The sequence below is a fragment of the Sceloporus occidentalis genome, unplaced genomic scaffold, assembly GCF_023333645.1.
Source record: "Sceloporus occidentalis isolate IW3139 unplaced genomic scaffold, rSceOcc1.0.p SCAF_1, whole genome shotgun sequence".
In the NCBI taxonomy this organism is placed as follows: domain Eukaryota; kingdom Metazoa; phylum Chordata; class Lepidosauria; order Squamata; family Phrynosomatidae; genus Sceloporus; species Sceloporus occidentalis.
The window spans coordinates 227,504,015-227,528,644 of NW_028316981.1; the positions used below are offsets into that span (position 1 = coordinate 227,504,015).

A 24,630-nucleotide genomic window follows, 5' to 3' on the forward strand; every position below is an offset into this window, starting at 1 on the left:
TTCGTAACCCGAAAAATATTTCGTAACCCGAAACAGTTTTTGCCAATCCAACTTTTTCGTATCCCGGAAATTTCGTAACCCGATCATTTCGTATCCCGAGGCACCAGTGTATTGCTGCTGCCCTTCCCATTATGAGGGGAGAACAGCTGCCATCATTGTCTTGTGACTACACCTTGCTGGAGGGAAAGAGGAGATGCAGTAAAGACAGAGATAGACAAAGCCAGTTCCATTTTATTTCTGAATGATTATGATTCTATTTTATTGTATCTAAAAGCAAAGTCACATTACTAAAAAAAAAACACAACTCAGCCAGCTGGGCCAGAGTAGCTTAGGACAGTTGCAGAGAAGTGAGGTGGAAACTTTTCCAGAAAATTTTGAAATGGTATTTTTTTCTGGGGGGAATTTTCTTTCTATATATATGCTTATCCACAAATGTCTTCTGCTGTTGTACTGCGGTCGATTATGTTAGATGGGCTAAATATAGCATGTGACGTTCTAGTTATTCTAAACATTGACAAATTCTGTTTCACAAAATTTCTAGCTTCTCAGCAAGTATAAATAGTCAAGACAAATGCGACGATTACCTGTGCCCACATCCTTTAGTGAAATAAAATCTTCAACTGCTTTTAAATCAGATTTTTCTCACCTTGAAATGGAATTAATAATCATAGCCTGTAAGGGGATATACACTCATCCCTCCATATTTGTGTATTTGATATTTGCGGCTTTGATTATTCACAGATTTCATTAATATGTTCTCTCTAGGAATATCTAGGCCCTCCAGTGCAACTCTGTGGTCAACTTTAACTAAAAGTTGCACTGAAAGACTTAGAGATTCATGGAGAGAATACTCTACTAGGCATTTGTAGCTCCTCCAGGGCAGTTCTATGGTTAGTGTCTGTCAGACGTTTACCACAGAGTTGCACTGGAGGACCTTGAGATTCCTAGAGAGCTGCCCTCTCAGGTAAAAACATGGTGTTTTGTTTTGTGTTTGTGTTCTGGGTTGAAAAACTGGAGCAAAATAATGCACTTTTGCTGTGGTATAATGCAGAAAGTGCACATTATTGCAGCAGTGTATAAACAGATTGATGGGAATGCGGGGAGGCCTAGGCGGTTTATTGGAAGCATTTTGGAGCATGTATCCTGGACAAGATGAGATGCAGCTGCTGGTACCATTGCTCGTCATACGGTGTGAGTTTTTTTGGTTGAGTGTACAGGCACACAAGTGGCCAGATGTATTATCAACCCATCGTATCAGCAAGATGTCACATAGCTCATGAAGCAAAACACGGCAGGTTGCCAATAATGCAATGTAATAAAAACATACACAAACTAGCTTTGGAGTGAAGGGGGGAAAGTGGGCATGTATGGGGGGCCTCAGTGATTGTGTTTTGCCACTGTGTTACTAGGTGCACTGATGTACTGTACGGGTGGTGTATCGCTAGTATGACTGTGTGGCCAGTCACATGGGGCATCCAGTGAGAAAGCAGCTGGGCAGGACAATGGAGGTAATTGGCAATCATATTTTTTTTCATGTGATGGTGCACATGCAAGGGGGAGGCAAAAAAAATTTGAACAGCGCGGCTTGATTTCTCATGGTGCAGACTGCCTGGGTGTGTCTGGCTTATAAGTTGATGGATTGACAATGTGACTTCTTTGAATTTTGGTTCTCAGAGTCCTCCAGCCCAAAAGCCTGGATTTGTAGCCCTTGGGGCAACCTGAAATTTTGCACACTTTTGTGATATTTTGGTTGGTGAGTTCTGGTGGTTGTGAGCTATGAGTTGACTTCAGAGTTTGGGACATTTGCAACTTCAGACTGTAACTCTAGAACCCCCCAGTTGAGGGAGTATAGTCTAAAAAACTTTTCCTAATAATATTTTTATTTATTGTTTCATGTTATTGTTCCACAAATCACCAGCCACCATAGTTATCAATCATTAGGAAATGTCAGTATGCTGCCAGAGGTTGGAATCAGGATGCTGGCTTCTGATCACAGTACAAATGTTAATTGACTGGTGTGGTGCAGAATGCTTGTGTTGATGAATGATAAAATAGCTGAACAGCATCACTTTCACAAATAATGAACTTTAGAGTAATTGCTCAAATAGCAAAGAACATTAAAATTATCATTCTCCCCCTAATCTTTTAAAAAGCTCAAGATGGTATGTGGTTTTATCCCAATATTGTCATGTCAACAGCCCTGTTAAATTTGTCAGACTCTGAAATTCTTTAGCTCATATGACCATCCCTTCCTGCTCCACCAGCCTTCTGACCTTTCTGTAAGTGAAGTAGATATTTTAGTTCCATGTGGATGCTAGTACATAAAAAATTGATGCTTGCTTTGAGAACATGTTTTGAAAATGGCAGCCTGTAGGATGCATCATTATGTCAAATGTACATGTTCCCAGTGCAACAAGAGGTTTTCATACTTTATTAATTGGTCTTGAGGGGATTCTGTTGTGGTGCGACTGTGAGTGGCTTGCCAAAAAATAATTGCAAGTCAGAATGAAGTGATATGCTTCCGCCTTGGTTGAAAATAATCTGCTGCTGGCCTCAGTGGGTAGTTATTAAAAAATTAGTACTAGAATCTGTTTATCATTTTAAAGAAGATTCTAAATGGTGCCATCTATAGCCTTCTGTATAATAACGTCAAAATCAGGTGAAATGTGAAGGTTTGCTAAAAAAAAACAAAAAAAGTCACCTCTGTGATTTTGGTAAACATATTAAGCCACTGTGAGGTTGAAGGCTTTCATGGCCGGCATCCATAGTTTTTTGTGGGTTTTTCAGGCTATGTGGCCATGTTCTAGAAAAACCCACAAAAAACTATAATAAGCCACTATTGGTGTACAAAATCCACAGCTGCATCCCCATCACATCCATTAGAAACTAAAATTCAAAATATAAAGGACCTTCATGTACTAGAGGAAGACTTCATTACAGGTGGATAGAGTCAATCAAGGAAGCCACAGCCCTGAGTTGGCAAGATGTGAGCAGGGCTGTTGATAACAGAGTGATTTGGAAGTCTCTGTCTTACAGTCATCATAAATCAAAGTTCATAGCAGTCAATACAAGTTTAATCTCCCTTATCTGGAATTCGAGAATTCAAAATGTTCCAAAAACCAAAGCATTTTTCTTGGGGGGCTGAAATAGTAAACCTTTTGCTTTCTTATGGTTCAGTGCACAAACTTTGTTTCATGCACAAAACTGTATTGTATAAAATTACCTTCAGGCTATGTGTATAAGGTATACACAAAACATAAATAAATTTCAAGTTTAGACATGGATCCCATCTCCAAGGGCTGTCCAACAGTGGAACACACTCCCTTGGAGTGTAGTGGAATTTCCCTCCTTGGAGGTCTTTAAACAGAGGCTGCATGGCCATCTGTTGGGATGCTTTGATTGAGATTTCCTGCATGGCAGGGGGTTGGACTGGTTGGCCCTTGCGGTCTCTTCCAACTCTATGATTCTATGATTCCAAGATATGTCATTATGTACATGCATGCAAATACAGTTATTTCAACCCCCCCTTCAGAAAATCCGAAGTACGTCTGGTCCCAAGCATTTAGTAAACGAGAAAGACAACCTGTAATAACAGAATATACTCGAGTAACTAGTACTGTGTGTTAGGTGTTCTAGGAGTAGAGAATGTCAGGTAAGTTGAAATGCTGAATGAACTGGCATAGGAACTGATAGTAGCTCAAGCAGTCTTGTTCCATATAAGCAAACATACTTCTCCACTTGATGCTTTTTCCTTATCTTTCTGTCATTTAACTTGGAAATATAACTTCAGTGCTCTTTTAAAAGTTAAGTTTTATAACTGTCCCTTGTAACCAGTTAAGATTGCCTGTGTAGATTCTTGAGAATGATTTATGCCTGTCCAAAAAAAAGGTGAATCTTTGGCAATTCAATATTTATGTCTCCACATATCCACAAGCACATAATTTTCAACTAATTTGAAGAAGGAAGTTTCCCTTGAAGTTCTTTAGTTTTCCTCTCTGAATTTCTGTCTAGATTTAGGTCTGTGACCCCATTTTAATCTCCCAGAATAATTACATCCCTATAGTTGAGTTCAGAAAATATGTTCCATATTTTCTGATAAAATTTTTCTTTTCTTTTCATGTGGAGCGTAAATGCCTTCAATTAGAGGTTTTTTTAATATTTTGAATAGTTGTTTCCAATCCCAAGTAATGTCCATTTGGATCATTAAATATCTCGTTTGTTTGAAGTCTGAACTATAAACTATCCCTTTTCTTTTCCAGTGCTGAAATGTATTCTTTTCCTAATTTCTTGTTTCTTAATAATCTTATATCTCTGGATTTAAGGTCTTTTGTAAACATATGATATTATTTTTAAATTTCTCTAAGTAGTGATACACTTTCCTTCTTTTCTGTGAGTTATTCAAACCATTAAGATTCCAAGACAAAATGTTTAGTTTTGGGTCTTGTTGATTAGTTGATTTTTTATTTTTGGTTTGTTCTTGTTCTTGTTGGATATCTTTTTTGTCCAAGCTTCTTTTCCTAGCGAATCTCATGATTTCTATCTCTTTCCCATATTTTTCCCAAAAATCTTTAGCTTTTTTGTGTAGAATTTAATTTATACCATTTTCTTTATATTTTATGAAAATACCTTCCAGTCTTTCCCATTTATATGCAATTTTTCTCTTGTTCAGTTGTGAAGTCAAAAATGTATATTCTCTTCTTTTTTTCAAAATCCTTATTGGGATGACTTTATAAATTTTTAGTTCTGTCACTTCTGTGAATAATTTTTTGTGGTAGTTCTGTAATAATATTTTTTCTTGTACTTTCTTTCTTACAAAATAAATTTTCACGTCCCTTGGGAGATTTTTCTTTCTTGCAATTTTTGAATTATTTCTGAAAGTTTTATTGATTTCCTTTGTAAATTCTTGTATTGATGTATCTATATAATCTGCCAAGATTGGAGTTAAATGATCATATAAGTTTTCATTTCTCATTTCCTTTAACCCTATTTTTAGACAGTTTTTCTTTGTGTTTTAAATCTTTCAGTACTTTTAGATCTAAATCTCTTCCTTGATTTGTTTTTAGTTCTTTTGTAGTTTCTTCTAAGAGTTTTGTTTTCATAGAATCATAGAGTTGGAAGAGACCACAAGGGCCATCCACTCCAACCCCCTGCCATGCAGGAAATCTAAATCAAAGCATCCCCAGCAGATGGCCATCCAGCCTCTGTTTAAAGACCTCTAAGAAAGGAGACTCAACTGCATTCCAAGGGAGTTTGTTTCACTGTTGAACAGCCTTCACTGTCAGGAAGTTCCTCCTAACATTGATATGGAATCTCTTTTCCTGTAACTTGCATCCATTGCTCTGGATCCTGTTCTCTGGAGCAGCAGAAAACAAACTTGCTCCCTCCTCAATATGACATCCCTTCAAGTATTTAAACAGGGCTATCATATCACCTTGTTTTGATTACAAGTTTATCTAATATTGTGTTGTTTAATTTCTTTTTTGACTTCATCTATGGTTTTTATTACACCTTTTATCTCTTTTTTCATGTCTTGTTTCTGTAAGTAAGTTTTTGTTTTCTGTTCTTAAATCTTTAATTTCTTGTTTTAAATTTTGTTGCATTTCATCTCTTAATTTTTAAAATTTTGTCTAGTATGGATGTTTGTTCAGTTGAAGATCTTCTTTGTATTTGAGCTGTAGTTTGTGCTGCTTGAGTAGTTGCTGTTTTTCTTGTAATTGTTGCCATTTGGTTTTAATAATCTTTAATCTTGTTTCTTTTGTTCACTGTTATATGTGTTTGCTTAATTTCTATTCTGTTACATTTTATTCTGTTTTGTTCTGTTACTTCACAGAACAAATCCCTTTTACCACACTGGTTGTTACTGAGGGAAATCCAATATCTCCCTGCCCCTTGCCACCAGTGGCTTGTAAGATGGTGGAATTAATAGTTTAAATACCCTTTAAATTCATTGAACAAAGGAATTACAGTAATTGCTCATACTTAGTGTGGCATAATTTGTTAAGATGGCAATCCTGTCTAATAAATCTGTGCGGGGACAGTGTCCTAGTATCAGGAAATTTTAAGGAGTATCTCCTGGATGGACAACTGCATAGGATTGAGTTCCACCCTCGTTGTATTCAGTTGACATCATGTCGCATCCATCTACCATTTTGGCTGTGTTTTTACTGTTGGAATGCTTTTGGGTTGGGAGATGTAAACTGCTGTATTTGCAGCTGGTTTCAGGTTGTTTTTGGCCAGTTAGGTGGGGTCTGGAGTCCCCAGGGGGGCTCTGAGGACTACATATAGAACACAGTTTCTTAACCATTGCTATAATTTACCCCAAACTGGTTCCTTGCCATCTATGTTTAACTGGGAACCATGTGGAATCTTCATTCACAGGAAATTTCATCTAGACCCATTGCTTTACTGTGCTGTTCAAAGACCTGATTTGGAGGGTGTGAATTAAATGTTCAACCTTCCTCAGTGTTTGTGAGTATGAGAGTTCTTGAAATGGTTGCCTTTTGTTCAGAAGTTCTAGGAAGGAGAGTCAGAAGGTCCTTTCGCACTTTTACAAAATTCTGCTGTCCTGATCGATTGCAGGTTTGAACAGTGCAGAACAGAAGAGAACTAGAAATGAAAAGCTAGAAGCCAGGTTAGTTATAGTAATGAACTCAGCGTACTAGGACAAAATAATACGAGTTGGAAGCAAGCCAAGCAGAAGGTGTATTACCAGTGGACTTGAATGAGCTGAAAGAAATTGCTTTGTTACTAAGCTTAGACTAAGGTAAGGATAACACTCTGGGCCAGTTTTGAAGCTTATGTTTCCCCCCAGGTTTTCATATCCTAATTGGCCTAATGGTAAGTTCTAAAACAGTTTGTTTTTGACTGATGGTGACCCTAAGGTAACACTGTCGCAGGGTTTTCTTGACAAGATTTATTTAGAGAGGGTTTGCCTTAGCCTTCCTCTGAGAGAGTGTGGTTTGCCCAAGATTAACCAGTGGGTTTCCATGGCTGAGCATGGACTTCTCTCCTGGTATCTGGAGCTGTAGCCCAATGCCACACTGGCTCTCGTTGCCACTTCTACAACTATTATTAGTACCTTGCCTTTATTCTGGAACTTTACAAAAGTGTACCCACAAATATTTTGTGTTAACTCCATTCTGGCCATTTGGTGTAGTTAGACTTAATTTGCATAGCCTCGTTCCTTCCCTTTAGCTTTCTTACTGATCTGTTTGTTAATTCTCCGTGTACAAAGGGTTCATAGAGGGGTCTATTTTATACCCAGTTCCAAGCAATATTTAATTATTTTGTGAAAATCATGTTTTAATGTTTACTAAAGCATGCGTCTCAAGATTTATTATTATTTATTATTATTATTAGAGAACATAAGACTTCTTTTGCCAAGTGTTTTCAATGTAATTGCAAGAAGAAAATGTCAGATTTGAAAGCAAGTGGTTTACAGTGTAAACAGCTGTATTTAGCAAGTCCACATCCAGCAAAAGGAAATGAACTCTTATATTTTCCATTCCATATGCTTCAGACTGAACACACTGAATCTCTTCTAAAATCAGTTGGGTATTCTGTGTTGTCTCTTGTCAAAATCAAAGCTGTGTCCAGATATAGAGCTTTAATCCAAATTACATTAAAAGACACAGACACTGAGCTGGAGCCATCCCTTTCCTCAAGGTTTTACAGAGACTTTTAAGCTTAACAGAACAGCTTAATAGTGCCAGCTACTTTAGTGCTAAGTGTCAATTAGTTGCACACAGGCAGGTAGGTTTAACTGGATTTTTACAGTTGCATATGTTCTTCATGCTGATTGTCATCTACTTGCAATATTCAGACCAGTGTAACAAAATTATCAGATAGTAAATGGACTATATTTTGACACTTAGACTTTAACCTCTATATTCCTATTATATTGATGTTTTTAGATAACTCGTTTTGAGCAAAGGCTAAATAAAAATCAGTTTTAACTCATCATCATCTAGTGTACAGACATGGTTTTCTTTATAAAAGTTCTCAAACCTTTTTTTATTTATAAAAAATGTCAGTGAAGACTTTAATCTAACTGAAGTTCATCCAGATGAATTTAATCCAGTTTCTATATCTCATTAGAATTAAACACATGCTTAAATCCCTCCCATTGTTGATCAGTGCGACTTAAAAGTAGAGCCTCGCAGATAAGTCTAGAACATTAGTAGCCCACACGTTTCTGCCAGTCCATCTTTAAATACTTTGTGCCTGAAATGTGAAGTATAAATGTCTTTGTGTGTTTATGCTTGTGTGTGTGTTTATATATAGGGGGGGGGGAGGGAAAAGAGAGAGTCAGCATGGTATAGTGCTGTGGTTCTCAAATTGTGGGGTGGGACACCCAGGGAGGTATGAGAATTGCTCAAGGGGGGTGTGAGACTTGGAGCCCGATTCCTGCCCGCCTGCCTCCCAAACCTTTTCTGTCCTGTAAGGGAAGAGAAAGGCAAGGAGGGTGCTTGAAGTCTCTGCCTGAACGAGAAGAAGGAGGAGAGCTTTTTCCTTATAATAAAATGTCAATATACACTTGTTCCTCTATATTTGCTAGGGTTAGGGGCAGAAGACCCTTGTGAATATGGAAAAACTGCAAATAAGAAAAACACCATGTTTTTACCTGAGAGGACACCTCTCTAGGAACCTCTAGGTCCTCCAGTTCAACTCTGTGGTTAACGTCCGACAGACACTGACCATAGGACTCCGCTGGAGGAGCTACAAAGGCGTAGCAGAGTATTCTCTTTAGGAATCTCTAGGTCTTTCAGTGCAACTTTTTGTTAAAGTTGACTATAGAGTTGCATTGGAGGACCTAGATATTCCTAGAGAGAACATATTAATCAAATCCGTGAATAATCAAATCCGCAAATATGGAGGGATGAGTGTATATGAATGTGTAAATGAAAATATGCACACTAAACAAAATATCTTTATTCATATACGGTCTGCCCTCTATATCCATGGATTCCTCATCCACGGATTCAAACATCCACGGTTTGAAAATATTAAAAAAATAACACAAATTCCAAAAGCAAACTTTGGTTTTGCCATTGTATATAACGGAGATCATTTTACAGTGCCATAATATTTAATGGGACCTGAGCAGCCACAGATTTTGGCATCCATGGGTAGTCCTGGAACCAAACGCCAGTGGATGCCAAGGGCCCACTGTATTATGTCAAGCAGGATGGGGGGACAACGTCTGGATGTAGATGTAAAGGGGGTGACAAGGGTAAAAACTCTGAAAACCACTGGTATAATGGTTTGAGTGTTGGACTATAACTTTAGAGATCAGGGTTCAGGTCCTTCCTCAACCATGGAAGACCACTAGGTGACCTTGGGTAAGTTGCATACTCTCAGCCTCAGAAAATCTCATGAACACCTTTGGTCATTCAAAAATGACTTTGAAGGCAGGACAACAAACAAAGAGTGAGAGAGCATGTTACACCAAACACTTCTGATTGGCAGGGAAAGTAATCACATATTGGATTGGCTTCTCATCCAAAGGTTTGAGATTGCATCATGCAAGGTTGCCAGTGAAAATCACCTTGGCTGCCATTTGCCATCAAAGATGCTATTTGTTTGCATTGGAGTAAATGATTCTTTCTAATCTTGAGAGTACATAACGGAATAAACGAGATTTTTCTTTGAGTTGTCACTTGCCTTTGCCTTTATAATCCTTGTAACTCTCTCTGGAAGTTTTCCTGCTTTCCAGCATCCTTGTTCAACTTTGACCAGTTCTGAATACAGTGTTTAATATGTAGTATATGAAGCTCCAGCATAGTAAATGTGTTACGTTGATACATCCAGTTGAATCAACTACCAGAAACTGGTAGTTTGTAGTTTGGTCAAGTGTGCCAAACTGTCAGCAATTTGGCAATTTATTTAATCTCTTGAAATCAAGTGATGGGCATCCACCAATCATTTTGCTATTTCTGCATATCCATAGATTTAAAATATATGTATTGTGACTTGAAAGAGAATGATACCTTGACTTTACACAAAAGGCCAGCCAGGAGAAAGAAGTGCATTGTTAGTGTCTGTCTCGACTAAGTAACAGTTGAATATTGCCCTTGGGTGACACAGTCATCCAATTGCTGGCGCACCAGGGAAAGGTATCTGTAACAGATTGTCTCATTGGTCAAGTTCTTAGAATTGCTCCTCTTTTTTTAGTGCATCAGGCCTAAGTTCATAAGAGGTGAAATGGAGTCTAGGTAACAGAGTAATGCATTATCCTATTCTGTCTTTAAATACAAAAGCAAACAAATCCCAGATTAGTTGTGTGTCCTTAGCGTGGTATTCTTTCATGAAGTAAAAGCAGCATTTATCTAACAATCACTACACATTGATTTTTTGGATGGGCAGTCACTTGTTACAGTCTTTGTAGTAGTTGAGAAGCGGTTTGTTGATGAATATTGCATTCAACTAAGAACATAACTTTTCCTCAAACTATTATTTTTTTATTTGAATTGAATTATTGAACTTATAAACATATTACAGTGGGCCCTCGCCTTACGCGGGGATCCGTTCCGGATCCCTCCGCGTAAGGCGAATTCCACTTATGCTCAAGCCCCATTGTAAACAATGGGGCTCGTGCACGGCGGTGCGGCGGCGCAGCGGCATGCAGGGCGCAACGGGCATGCGTACCCATTCAATTGAATGGGATGCACCGCCCCTTCCGCCCCACGCACGCCCTGCGGTGTGAGAGCGTATGCTCAAGCCGCGTATGACGCAGGCGCGCTGTACTATTTAACTGTGTATTTTATAGGGTGATAAATCGGATTTATAGACAAGGTGTGGGCACTCATAGCTTTTGGGGTACTTAGTACTGGTGCCTTGAACTTGTTTTTTTAAATGTTAGTGGCTAACTTGGTTTTTTAGAACACAGTTACACTTTTCTTGGACAAAACTATGTTCCTCAAACTCTGTTTTTCTAGGTAATGTAAATGAGGTGATAAGTTTGCCTTTCCTAAGTTGGACTCTTTTCTTTAGACTGTGTTTATCCCAGTTCTTCCCCTCCTCATTAATTTTTGGAGTTTTTTTAAAAATTAGAATAGGTAAACATGTTGAGGGTTAACATTTCAGATTTTAATCAATTCATAGAATTAGTGTTGCTTCATTGATTTGCAGACTACAACAGAGCCATATTTAAAAACAGTCTATTAAAATTGGCGTCTTCACACTATCCTAAAAGGATTTGCTTGCTTGCATTTGCTTTATTGTTTATTCTCATATTTACATCTTTCAGTGTACCATATTTTGTTTATTATGTAGGGTTTGACTTTGCCCATATTTGGGTCTTTCACCTTTTCTGATTGCTTTTATTTTTGTCAAAAAGCAACACGTTTGCAGCACCAATAAACAAATGCTTATTTCAACCAATTGCAGGTGTATTTTAAAAGAAAGGGTATCTTGTCTTGCCATCTGATTTTCTTTTTTTCCCTTTTTTTTACAAATCTTTTTTAAAAACTCAGATTGCACCGTGAAGGTCTTTCTGTTTAGGTTAAGGTGTAAAAATATGGTAAAAAAAGAAGTAAGGAACACACTATGATGATACACTCAGTGAATGTTCACAGTATTTTATTAAATGGCAGGCAGTGTATTTTGTTAAATGAAGATAATGCAAGGTTCTTTTTTATAATACAGTCGGCCCTTCTTATACACGGATTTTTTATACACGGATTCAAGCATACACGGTTTGAAAATGTTCCCAAAAAGTATAAATTTACCTTGATGTTCCATTTTTTATTAGGGACACCAAAATGTTCCCAAAAAGTATAAATTTACCTTGATGTTCCATTTTTTATTAGGGACACCATTTTGCTATGTCATTATACATAATGGGACTTGAGCATACACGGATTTTGTTATACACGGGGGATCTTGGAACCAAACCCCAGCGTATAACAAGGATCCACTGTACTACCACTATTTATTTTTTGTACTTACTATTTATTTAAAAAATTGTACCCCATCCTATATCAGAAAGATCACAAGAATAGCAGGTAAAACAGCTACCAGGAATTTGAGCATTATTTAGAAGTCCAGAAAAAATGTATTCTATATGTGAAAGTAGTATATGTACACAAAAAGGAATATACATTCAGTGTGAATGTAGCATTTATATAAAGATCCATGGATTAAATATGAATATATAATAACAAAAGATAACAATAAGAACTATACAATGAAACCGAAAGAACAAATTGTGAAGTAGGAAAAATCAACAAGGACTGGTTCCTATATCAACAATTAAGAGAACGCTTTAAATTAGATAATAAAACACTCGGACTAACAGGAGAAAAGAATGAATTAGATAAAATATTTATGGAAAAAGGAAAAGGACAAATAGCAAAATATTATAAAGTATTGAAAGAGTGAGATTTAGAAAGTGAAAAAATAAAACACGCTATGATCCAAGGGGACAGATATTTAAAAAACTATAGACCTACAAAAATTGGGGAACACATGGCAAGTAACAAATGAGTTTACTTTATGTAAAAATGACAAAGATTTTTTTTTTCAAAACGATGAATCAGTGGCATATGACACATGGAAACTAAACAAGATTTACAAAACAGGAAAAATATTATGTTGGAAATATCAGAAATCTGAAGTCAATTATATTCATTTATAGTAGAATTGCAAGGAAGCATAAGAATTCTGGAAAAGAATCCAAAAACAAATGTCTGAAATACTAGAACTAGATATGCCGCTTGATCCTTTACTTTTTCTACTGTATATGCTGGAAACCCTCAAAAATAAGATTAAGGTGGAATAATTGAGAATTATCTTATACATGGTCACGATAGCACGGATTTTATATGTGCAATATTGGAAAATGGAAAACCCCTTCAAATGATAAATGGTTTCACAAACTCATAGAAGCATACTAATGGCAATTATGAAAGACAAAACTAGAAACAAAACAGGACTAGAATGGGAAAGTCTTAGGAAATATGGAGAAAATAATATCAAACTAATTTAATTTGTAAAAGATAATAATCAGTAGATATAAATATTTGTTCTAACTACCAGCGTTAAATAATTTTATTTTATTTTATTTTTTTAGAAAATTTTTATTGAGATATTAAAAGTAATTTACAAAAAACAAAAACAAAAAAGAACATTACATAGAATTCTTTATAACACAATATATATCTTCTAATAAGCATTTGCCTAGTGTTGTTTTCTTTATCCTTGTTGTACTTCCTTAGTTGCTGAATTCCTCCAATAATTACTTACATATAGCTTACTGAACTCTTATCATTACTTACAGTAAATTTCTTTACCATTAATTTCTTCATTCTATCTTCATTACTTTTATACCAACATCTTACTTAACAACTACTCTCTTATATTATACATATCTTACACTATATTACTGCTGTTTAACAATATATTTAAATTTACACTTTATTCATTATTGGTCTACCACACGCATTGGAGATATCTATCTATCTATCTATCTATCTATCTATCTATCTATCTATCTATCTATTTCATCCTTTTCCCAAAGCCAGGTGTATTTCTCCATTCTTTTAATTTCAAATATATTCTTCCCATATATTTCCTAGTTTTCATAAAAGTTTTCTAAAGATCCATTTTTTATAAAAATAATAATTTTCCATTTCATAAAAATCGGTCATTTTTAGTTGCCATTCTTCAATTGTTGGGCAGTCTTCTTTTTTCCAGTATCTGGCAAATGCCGTTCTTGCTGCTATTATTGCATATAATAAAATCTTCTCTCTATTCTTAAGTTGCCTGGCATATTCAAGAGCTACATTTTAGCATTTGGTCCATCTTTAAATTTTAATGTTTTCTTTAATTCTGAATGAATATTTTTCCAAAATCTTTTGGTTTTAGCGCAATTCCACCACATATGTAAATAAATTCCAGGTTCATTTTGACACTTCCAACAAGTATTTTTATTCTGTTTAAACATTTTTGCCAATTTATATGGGGTTAGGTACCATCTGTACATAGATTTATAAATATTTTCTTTTAATTCCACATTATAATTTGTTTAATTTTTCTCTTCCAGAGTTTCTCCCATCTTTATTTATAAAAAAAATAAAGATTATTTCAAAAAATAAAGATTATTGAAATAATCTTTATTTTTTCAATGATACAATGATGTATAAGGTGAAAGGGAAAACTATCACAACCTCTTTAGAGAAAAAATGAAAGTAATCATAAGGAAGTATTAAGAAAGAAAAAGTGAGCTAGATTTGAATTAGCAAATTTTATATTCATTATCACTATTTAGGATAGTTACATGTACTAGTTTTATTTATTTGCATTAAGTATAACTATTGTTTGATTGTTAACTGTTATGTTTTGTTTGTTTTTGTTGTGATTGTTTGTGGTCTTTTAATATTAAATTTTAATAATTTTTTTAAAAAAATGTAGCATCTATATAAAGCACTTGTTTAATTCTTCATATATAGCAAGATAATGGTCCAAAACACACTGCAGAAATAATCCAGTTTGAGACCACTTTAACTGCCCTTACTAACAAAGTGTTCTTCTTATTTTTTCAGGAAAACTTTGAAGATGCCTTTGAAAACATCCCAGTGTGAGTATAATTTTTTATTACCGCATTCACCCAGTGGAGATGATGGGAAGAAGGGCAGAAGTTGGAAGTACCATAATTTAAATGTAGTGCTAACTTTTCTGTTTCCCCCACACCCTCTGCTGCCATACATACTTCTTTTAATACATAAAATAATGTCTTACAGTATTAATATAATAAGCAGGATTCAGTTTTTTCATTAAAACATTAATGCAAAAAAAGTTTAAACCAAAATGACAGTATTTTTTTTAAAAAAACCTGAGTTTTCCCCAAACACTGCTGCATATTATCTTGCAGTCGTCAGAGTCAGTGTCTTAGCCACTGACCCACCATGTCCCTTTTACTGTCAAAAGTACAATGGCAATAATAGTCAAAAATACATACTGTATAAATGAATAGAAAACTGGGATGTGCGTATACTCTAAACACCAAAGACCCAGAAATCATAAACCCATGACCTTTTTGATGGGTTAGTTGTTAACATATGATCAATACGTTGTTGTGAAGTAATGTGCAAGCAACCATTGCACTCCCATGCCAATAATAGCTGATATACTGTATGTGACAATAAATACAGAACTGGAGATGTGCACCCTTCAGTAAGCTTTGAACACTTCTCTTTCACATACACCATCAGCAGAGTGTACTGTTTGGCATGCTGTTTAATTCATCACAACATTTTGGGCATAAGATATTGTTGAGTGTACTGCCACTGTGCTAATAATAGCCAAAATATTAGTTAGGATGTCTACATCAACAACAGCTTTTGGCTACCCCAAATCACACATCTAGACCCTCAGGAGAGTAGCCTTTTGGGGATGTCACAGCACTGAATCTGGTCCAGCACTTCATTGAGGTTTGAACACATGGCATGCTCATTCAAGTAATACTGAATGTTTGCGGAAATGAATATAGAAATATACACCCCTTAAAAGCACAGACCATTCTAGATTGTGCACCCAAAGTGTTAGGGGAACATCATGTATGTGTGGTATTACATCCTATCTGGCCAAAGTTATTGTTTGGGCATAGGATTCATGTTATGTGTGTGAGACCATGTTCACTGTATGTTCTTCTGGAAAAGCAGAAAGTTAGCAGAACAAACAGGACATTTTTCCAGAAAATATGTAGCACTTTTTCTGACAGTAGCAAAGATCCTAGTGCCCTGATGCTACTGATAGTTTTAGTACTTTGGTGTGATAGAATCTGGGGTTTGGGCAAAGTAAATTAAGCAAAGCACCATCTGTTTTCATGAATTTTACAACCTTTGAAGAATATTTCATCAATGATAAATATTCCGTCTCATATATAATGGACTGGATTTTTCATTAATTTCAGTGGGTCTGCTCAAAGAATGATTAAATGTAGGTTTAATATGGGTTATGTATCTGGGAGGCCACATAACAGAAAAGTTATTTCAAAGAGATCTAGAGCTACCAGTTCTTGGAGATAAGAGTTTTGAAAGGAAAGGTAGATTTCGTTGGAAAATAAAGTGAAATTCAGATATGCTTTGTAGAAATGCTATGGATTGATACACTATAATTGTAAGAAGCAGGTAGAATGCTGTATTACCATCTTCAATAACATTGTTCTTGGCCATGAGAGAGTTGCTTTCAGGCATTTTACTTGGGTAACAATGGTAGCATTATATACTCATAGAATGAAAACCACAAATATCCAGGTTTCCAATAGTGATAGAATTCAAAGATATAGCTGTGTTAGTCGGTAGAATAAAGAGTATACATGAAACATGATCATAATTGTATTTGTGTTACATAAACTAATACATACAGTGCACCCGCGCCATATGCGTGTGCGCCATACGCGGACTTGAGCGTATGTGCTCAAGCCGTGGTGCGCACGCGGGGCGGAACAGGCGGTGCGTCCCATTCAATTGAATGGGCGCTTGCGCCCCGTGCGCGCCCATGCCGCCGCGCATGAGCCCCATTGTTTCCAATGGGGCTCGAGCATAAGCGGAATTCGCCTTACGCGGAGGGATCCGGAACGGATCCCCCGCGTAAGGCGAGGACGGACTGTATATCAATTTACTAAAATGTTTACTCACTTATCGGGGGCTGTTAATCTTTGGTGTTAATAAGATTGTGGCATAATGCAGAATCCATGGTACTTACATCAACCAGACTCTTCCTTTCTCAAACATCTAGCCTAATGAGGAGGCCTTGAAGATTAGAAAGGTTGCATGGTATTTTCTGGTCTGTAAGAATCTTGTACTGTTTACATGTTTTCCAGTTTATTGATATCATCAGTTTCACTTTGGGCGTTATAGAAACAATTGTCTAAAATGATTGTACAAGATCTCTCACACTCTCTTTAGACACTGGATCTCTTTGGACCAGTGGTTCCCAAACTTTTTTTCAGTATAGCACACTTTTTCCTCTTGGGTGACAACTCTAGCGCCTGTCAGTGCCTATGTCTTGATATTTGGTTTACTCTTTATGCAGCCGCCAACAGTGTCTCCTTCAGCCATGCCCAGCTTCCACCTTCACCACCTCCTTCTCCTCCACCTTAGCCTTTCGTGTGTGAATATAGCAGTGGCCTGGGCTTGCTCTTCTCTTTAGCCTGTGTCAGCCCTACAGTAAAAGCAAGGCTGTCTACTTGGTTGCTGCTCCCATGGTGATCAGGCGCAAGGCCTTGCAGCAAAGGCTGGCTTTGGGGAGAGGTTTCTTGGTCACTGCTTAACTGAGTGCAAATAAGGACTCTCATTCCTTTGCTGGGACATATAGGGCCGCAGGCCGCTTCACATTAGTCTCACTGGCAAGGAAAGACTCTTGGTCTGAAAGAGGCAAAGGAGTCTTTCAAAGACTCGGTCTCAGAGAAGTGTCTTCCCCACATTGCTTCAAGTTGTCATCCCTCCTGCAAACATAAGTTTCTTCTGCTAGCTCTTCTCTCAGCCTGTTCAGCAGAAGAAAGCAAGGGCAGCAGTGCAGTTCCAACCTGCCACCTAAATCCTGGCAAAGCTCAGAAAACTTAAACAGGGTACCAAATGTGGAAGCTTCTTCTTGCCACCACGCTTTAACTCTTCATCTCTACTATGGGCCCTAAAAGTTACTGCTTTCTTGTGCAATACTTTGACTGAAGAACAGTCCTGCCCCTTTTCCCTCACTATCGCCCTGCCATATGTTTTTTCTTCACCACTCCCCTGGATCTTCCCACCGCCCCTTAAAAACTGCTTTAGACAATCATTTTCACATGCCTCAAGGTGATTCTTCCAAGTCTTCAGATTGCGTCTTGTGGCTTCAATCTAAGTATGGGTCTGATGGCTTCAGCATCTAAGGAAACCAACACAACAGGAGGCTTACATAGTAACTAGTCAAACATATGAGAAAAAAACAATACATGGGTATACTGTATCTCACTAAGTACGAATGATAATGAATAAAGAGATGCTACAATTTTTTTTAACCAATATATATACACTTGAACAATTCTAAATAAACATAAAATGATGATGTAATTGCTATTGGAGAACAACAAATGTAAATAGAGTTCAACCTATATTGACTGTCATGAAGTCATCGGTGTAATAATAATAATAATAATAATAATAATTATTATTATTATTTATTTATTTATTTATTTATAGCCCACCCAATCACAAGGAATCTGGGTGGGTTACAGCAATAAAAATACATAAAAATAAAATACATAAAAATAAAAATACACCCTTCTTCTTGTGGCTAGCCCTGAGGGAGATGGGCCAGCCTTTTCACTTCCTCCCAGGCCAGAAGATGACCGTTGCCATGGAGGGAGGGCTCCTTGTAGCACAGAAGAATTTGTCATCTTAGCACCATATACAAGGTGTTTTTTGATTGAAATTTTATTTACATTTGTTATTCTTCAATTGCAATTACATCATCATTTTATGCTTATTTAGAATTGTTCAAATGATTAAGAATTTTTGTAGCATCTCTTTATTCATTATCATTTGTACTTAGTGATATATAGTATACCCATTTTTTGGGTTTTTTTCCTCCTATGTTTGACTGGCTTCAGCATCTAGCCAGGATGACCTTGGGAATTTAATGTTTTTCCCTTCCCCTCCTTGCCCAGACTTAATCCTGGAGGACTTGGAAAGATGCTTTTAAAATCAAATTTTATGATTGTTGATTATATAAATTTGTTGTTATTGTTGTTTTGTTGTGCATCTTCTCCAGCTTGGAAACCCTAAACTTAATTTATTTATGGAGTTTTCTCAGCAAAATTTATTTAAAGGAAGTTTGTTGTTTCTTTCTCTCAGGCTGAGAAAATGTGACTTGCTCAAAGTCACCCAGTAGGTTTCCATCACTGAATGTGGAATTGAACTCTGGTCACTGAATGTGGAATTTGGTATGCTGGAGTCCTAATCCAACACTCAAACCACTGCACCATGCTTGCTCTCACACATGTCATACTGAACCCTATTTTGGCTTAAATTGTGAAGAGAGGCTTGCCATATCCCGCCTGGGGGCGGGACTTTCCCGGTTTGGGGCTGGTCCGCACGGTCCCGCCCCGGTTTGGCCCCGCCCCGGGATTCCCCCCCCCCCCCCAGCGAGGCCCTGGAGGCGGCTCCGCGATCGTGCTGCCAAAAACCAGGCCTGGGGCGGAGGAGGTGAAGGGGGAAGCCCTGCCCTCCCTGCCTCCCAGCGCAGCGCAGCGCAGCGCAGCCCCACCCCACCCTCCCCGCCGTCCTGCGTGGCTGTGCGCCACCCTCCCCACCTCCCTGCGTGGCGTAGCCTAGAGAGCAGGTCTTCAGGACACCTTCCACTCAGAGCTTTTGCCTGCCCACGTTGGTATATATGCCCTGCAAGAGGCATTACTTTCCAGGTTACAGTGAGAAAAGAAAAAAAGGCCATAAATCGTTCATGTTTCATTGGGAGTCTAAACGCCTCATCTTTTAAATGTATACTGCGTCAGTGTTCTTGTAATTCTTTATCACAGGATCGCTTTTGAGGCCCTAAACACCTTTACTTGTAATATGCAAATTTCTCCTGAAGCTGACCAATGGGAATGAAGCAATCAGCCCTCCACTTGGGTTGGTTTTCAATGGCTTGGTGAAGGAAGAGATTTTGCCTTGCTTATAAATAGGAAGGGCTTTGGGGTAGCAAAAGGCTGCAGAAATAGTTTGACCCCCCCTTAAACATCCATGGCTCAGTGCTATGGGATTCTGGGAATTGTAGTTTCTTATGGCACCAGAGCTCTCTTGACAAAAGGAGGCTGAATGGTCCACAGAGCTACAGTTCCCAGGATTCCATAGCCTGGAGGAGGAGGAGGAGAAGGGGGAAGCAGGAGGAGGAGGTGGTGGTGGTGGTGGTGGTAAGTGGCCAGAGGCCTCAAGTTTTTTTTAATTTTATTTTGCGTGCTTTTAATGTTAAAAATAAATAAATAAATAAAATATTTATTTATAGCCTGCCTTTCCACAGATCAAGGCGTGTTACAATATATAAAAACAACAAGTCTCCCTTGTTTTGACAATGATAGTGTGGTGGTGGTGGTGGTGGTGGTGGTGGTGATGATGATGATGATGATGATGATGATGATATGAGTCAGCTTCAGAGGCATGCAGGCACTGTTTCAGAAGCTGAGAGAGTGTCACCTTCCAAAGTGCCTTTTCTGTGTGTTTTTGGTTCTTTAATGGTGATATTGATATCAGCAAGCCTCTGAGGCTTGGCCAATGTAAGTTGCTGTGATTTTTACAATCTCATGCGCAGTGAAGAAAAACCACAGTCCCTTGACCAAGTACACACTTCTGAGAAGTACACTTGGGGCAAGAAACCTGAAATGGCAAATCCACTTTTTGTGAAACCACCTTAACATGTTCAATATGCATAGCCATGTTAAACCATGCTAAGCGTTAAACCCAACATGGGGTTTGGTTATGGAATAAGTCTCTGAAATATGCAAGAGATTGCCATGTTAAGTAAAGCCATGTTCAATGCCCAAATGTGCTGTTTGGAATGGAGGGAGGGGGGGCGGCCAGAAAGGGAAGTATATTTCTGCCATCTGTCTAGGAATAATGCCAAAATGCCTTCCATTTTGATCATGCCTAAGAAACATGCATTTAGATTAACATTTTTAAAAAATCACCATTTTTTCCATGTGTCCTCCATTTTTAAGAAATGATGTCCTACATTTGAAAATGTTGTCCTACACTTGTCCTACATTTGTCCTGGTTTGGAGGTCCTGACTTATGGCAACCCTACATAATATGGGGGTGGGTACAAGCTAAAATCCTCAAGCAAAAAATAGAAATGCAACTTCCCTGCCAGCCTTATGCATGTGAAAATGACAATGCACAGGCATGTATATTCATAGCAGTATTAAGCATTAATGTACATGCTAGTTTTTCCTTGGTGTCTTCCTCCCCATAGAAATTTTAATGACCTCAGGACTAGCAGAACTTGTCTGAAAGAACAAGCTCATAATCTATTTAAGATTTTTATACTGATAAAGTTAGTCGAGAAGTGTTTTCATTTGAAGGGGAGGTTCACAGTTCCATATAGGGAAGTGTTTTTCCTGGTTATTTTGCATACCTTCAACTTTGCATGCATTCAGCTCTTACCTGCAGTATGTAGTAACTGAAAGGGACACTTTTTAGGCTGTACTGGTAAAGGGAAGAGTAGGCAGGTGTGATGGCTAAGGTGCTATTAAACATTTTCAGCTCTATCTCAGTCTGTGGTAATCTTGATTCACTCTTTTCAGTTATTTCACTTGTTTCCTTCTTCTATGTTGCCATTCTAGGCTTATCTATTCAGAAAACAGGCTCAGTGACCACGTACAGTGGTACCCCGGGTTACGAAATTAATTGGTTCCGCTGCCGCTTTCGTAACCCGGAAACTTTCGCTAGCCGAATAGCCCATAGGCGCTAATAGCGAAAGCCGCGATTTCGTGTGAAATCGCGCCGAAAAGCACCAAAATTTTTTTTCGTAACCCGAAAAAAAAAACGTAACCCGGAACAGTTTTTTTCTTTGGAATTTTTTCGTATCCCGGGAATTTCGTAAGGCGGTGCTTTCGTATCCCGGGGTACCACTGTATTAGATTGGAGTCTACATTTCACCTCTGAATATGTGGAATAGACATCTGTAAACTACAAGGGAATTTCTTCAAGCAGACTGTCTTTGAGGCAGACACTGCCCCAGCACTAATTTCTTGGGTGACTTGAAGCAAGCCACTCATTCTCAGCATGGGGATAACACTCATATGCCAGCTAAGTGACTGTCACTTGGTAAGGATCTGCAATTGACCTGCTCAAATGCTGTTCCATCTCCAAGTGTTATAACTGGAGGGTAAAGCAATGGAAAAAGTCCACTTTTGTTACATGAAAAGGTATGGTTGTTGGCTGTTCGTGGAACACAGATATCCTGCATGCTGAGTAGGCATGGAGCTGTGGAAGAAACATTGAAACTAGTCAGAAAAGAAAGACACACAGTACAGAAACTTTGGTCAGATAAGTCAGACTCCTCTCAAGCTACACAAAAAGAGAGTAGGTGAAACAAGTTTATTGAAAGCACAGAAGCCTTATATACTTTGCTACAAAGAAAAGAAAGTTCCTAGAAACATTACTCTGCATGCTTATGTACTCTACTTGTGTAGGTGAGCTATGTCATCCTGTTCATTGCCAGACTAGCCTTGTGATGTATCTATGCTCTACAGACAGAATTCTTAGAAAAAAACAAGATACGAAGAAAATGGCAGAGGGCATTCAAAATGGAAGCTCTTTGGTTTTTTGTGGGTTTTTCGGGCTAAGTGACTATGTTCTAGAAGAGTTTATTCCTGAAGTTTCACCTGCATCTGTGGCTGGCATCTTCAGAAAATGCCAACTGAAAGCGAGTTCTTTTTGCTGCATGTGGCAGACACCATGAGTGCGCCATTGGCGCACTGTCATGTGTCAGTGACGCAAGTGCTGCAACGTGCGGACACTGCGCCACACTTGCATCATCATGGTGGCCCTCATGTGGATGGGAGGCTGCCCTGACGGTGCCGCCGCTGCGCACAAGAGCTTGGGACCATGCAGTTGCTCCGCCATCCCGAGCCCTAAAATCGGCCCCAGACTGCCACTTCCCGGCAGTCTGTACGGGCCATAGTTACAATAGTGTTGTTGTAAGGATTACTAAGAGTGCATATAAAAGTGCTTTGTGTACTTAATTGTGATATTATTAGCCTTTATTTCAAAGCCATTTATGGCATCATTATATGAGGTAGAAATAAAATAGTAGAATCTCCAGATAAGTACAATCTGCAGGTGCTGATATGAAAAAACCAACAGTAGTGCTCTTCCCTTCCCTGTATTGCCCCTTTCAACATACTGAGGCTGGATATTCTTAATCCTTGATCCTAGCAAAGCTGCTCTGTGTGGTATTATTACAGAGATGAAAGCCAGAAGTATTTAGGAAAGGTTAGCCTTTTAATCTCAAAACTGTGGTTAAAGATTTCACTATTATCTCTTGATGAAGGTGTACAGAATTTAAATAGTATTAAAAAGTCATTAAAAGAAAGCTTTATTCAGACAGTTATCTCAAAAGGATAGGAAGTAAGTAGTTTAAGAAGCCAACAGTGTTAAATTTAAGTTAGAAAATCTTAAATCAAGAACCTTGTTCCTTGTGGCAAAGGCTGTCAGAGGTCTATGTAGGAGTGACAGGGGCAGAAGGTCCAAAAATGGATGGAATACCTTTACTCTTCCCATACTGATCAACCACCCTTCTTCATGAATATTGCTTTGGCTCCAATATAACTATATGTTAGAACAATTTTTCTGTATTCAGTGGGCTTTAATTCCAAGCAAGTGTAAATAGAATCATTACCTAAATTAAGTTTCTTTTTTGTTTGTTTGTTTATTATTTTACATTTTTATTGCCCTTTCCACTAAAGGTTGGTGTTCAAGAAAACAAAAACATCACTAAAAACAAAAGACAAAACCCCATTAAAATTGTCTAAAATATTTTATAAACATCAAAATAAGTTAAAAAGGCATATGGGGAGGGGAAGTGTCTTAACAACTTTGAGGTGAAACAGATAGTCAAAATAAACAGGTTTCCACCCAGCTTTGAGGTGGAGCATTTAGAATACACACGCCTTGAAGCTGGCCAGAAAGTGCACCCAAGCCATGCTACGGTGAGAAAAGCTACACTAAAAAGAGCTAAATTTTTCTGCTTCTTCCTGGAAAGTGTGCACTTTTGTATGTACGTATAAATGCATTGACACCTGGGCAGCTCTAAAGGGGCGCTCTTTCCAAACCCTAACCCTAATTGTGCATATAAACACCCTGTCACAGGAGTGCATTTAAAAGGAACAGAGCTACTGTACCCAAGTGGTGGGGGTGGCAATGCCCAAAAGAGAAACCATGACACCTCTCATGAAGATGAGTAAAACATGCACAGACCAGACAGTCAAAGAGGAGACATGGGGTGAAAGGGGGCATGATTGTACCTTGCTGGCATCTGCTTGGGCACATCTCTGCTCCGTTGCCCTGTCCTGGTGAAGCACTGCACATGTGAGTATGTGCAAAAAGTACCCAGTGACGCGGCTTCAAACTGTGTGTGTGGTCATGACGTGCGCACTCCAGCTGAATTGGGAGCCTGCGGTGCAGTTGGTGGGGTTTCAACGCAGCTTTGGAAAAGGCAGTTTCAAGCAGCTTTTTCTTGCCCATCTGTTTTGTCCCTTTCCTAAAAATAATAATAACAACTGGTTGCAACTCTGGGGAAAACATGTTACAGTCTGGAAGCCACACTGAATACTTTAGCTAAACTTGTTTGTGGAGTGGAGTGCATTTAAAATATCTGATAACAATTGTTATAGTGCTTGAGTTGATGTTCAGAATTTAAGTATCTAAAAAGTATTAAATGGCTGATATATCAATGCTGTTAAAATAATTTTCATACTACATTGACAGAGCATGTACAATTTGGCAGTGTAAATTGTTCATTCTGCCTTTTCATTTAACTTGAAGAATGTTCATCTCATGGATGGTATAATTGAAAGACTCATAAACCTGAACTGGCATCCTGTATAGACGGAGTGAGTCACTCAGTGACATTTTCATGTTCAGTGTAACTTACTTA

The 24,630-nt window shown here is 38.0% G+C and overlaps 1 protein-coding gene across 1 annotated transcript in view; it reads left to right on the forward strand.

Moving 5' to 3' along the window:
* LOC149323581 (tetratricopeptide repeat protein 39B-like) overlaps window positions 1-24,630 on the forward strand; it is an 87,828-nt gene that overhangs the window by 11,601 nt on the left and 51,597 nt on the right. The window contains exon 2 of the mRNA XM_089489471.1: window positions 14,544-14,578. Coding sequence (XP_089345597.1) covers window positions 14,544-14,578 — 35 coding nt within the window. The remainder of the gene's footprint in view (window positions 1-14,543; window positions 14,579-24,630) is intronic.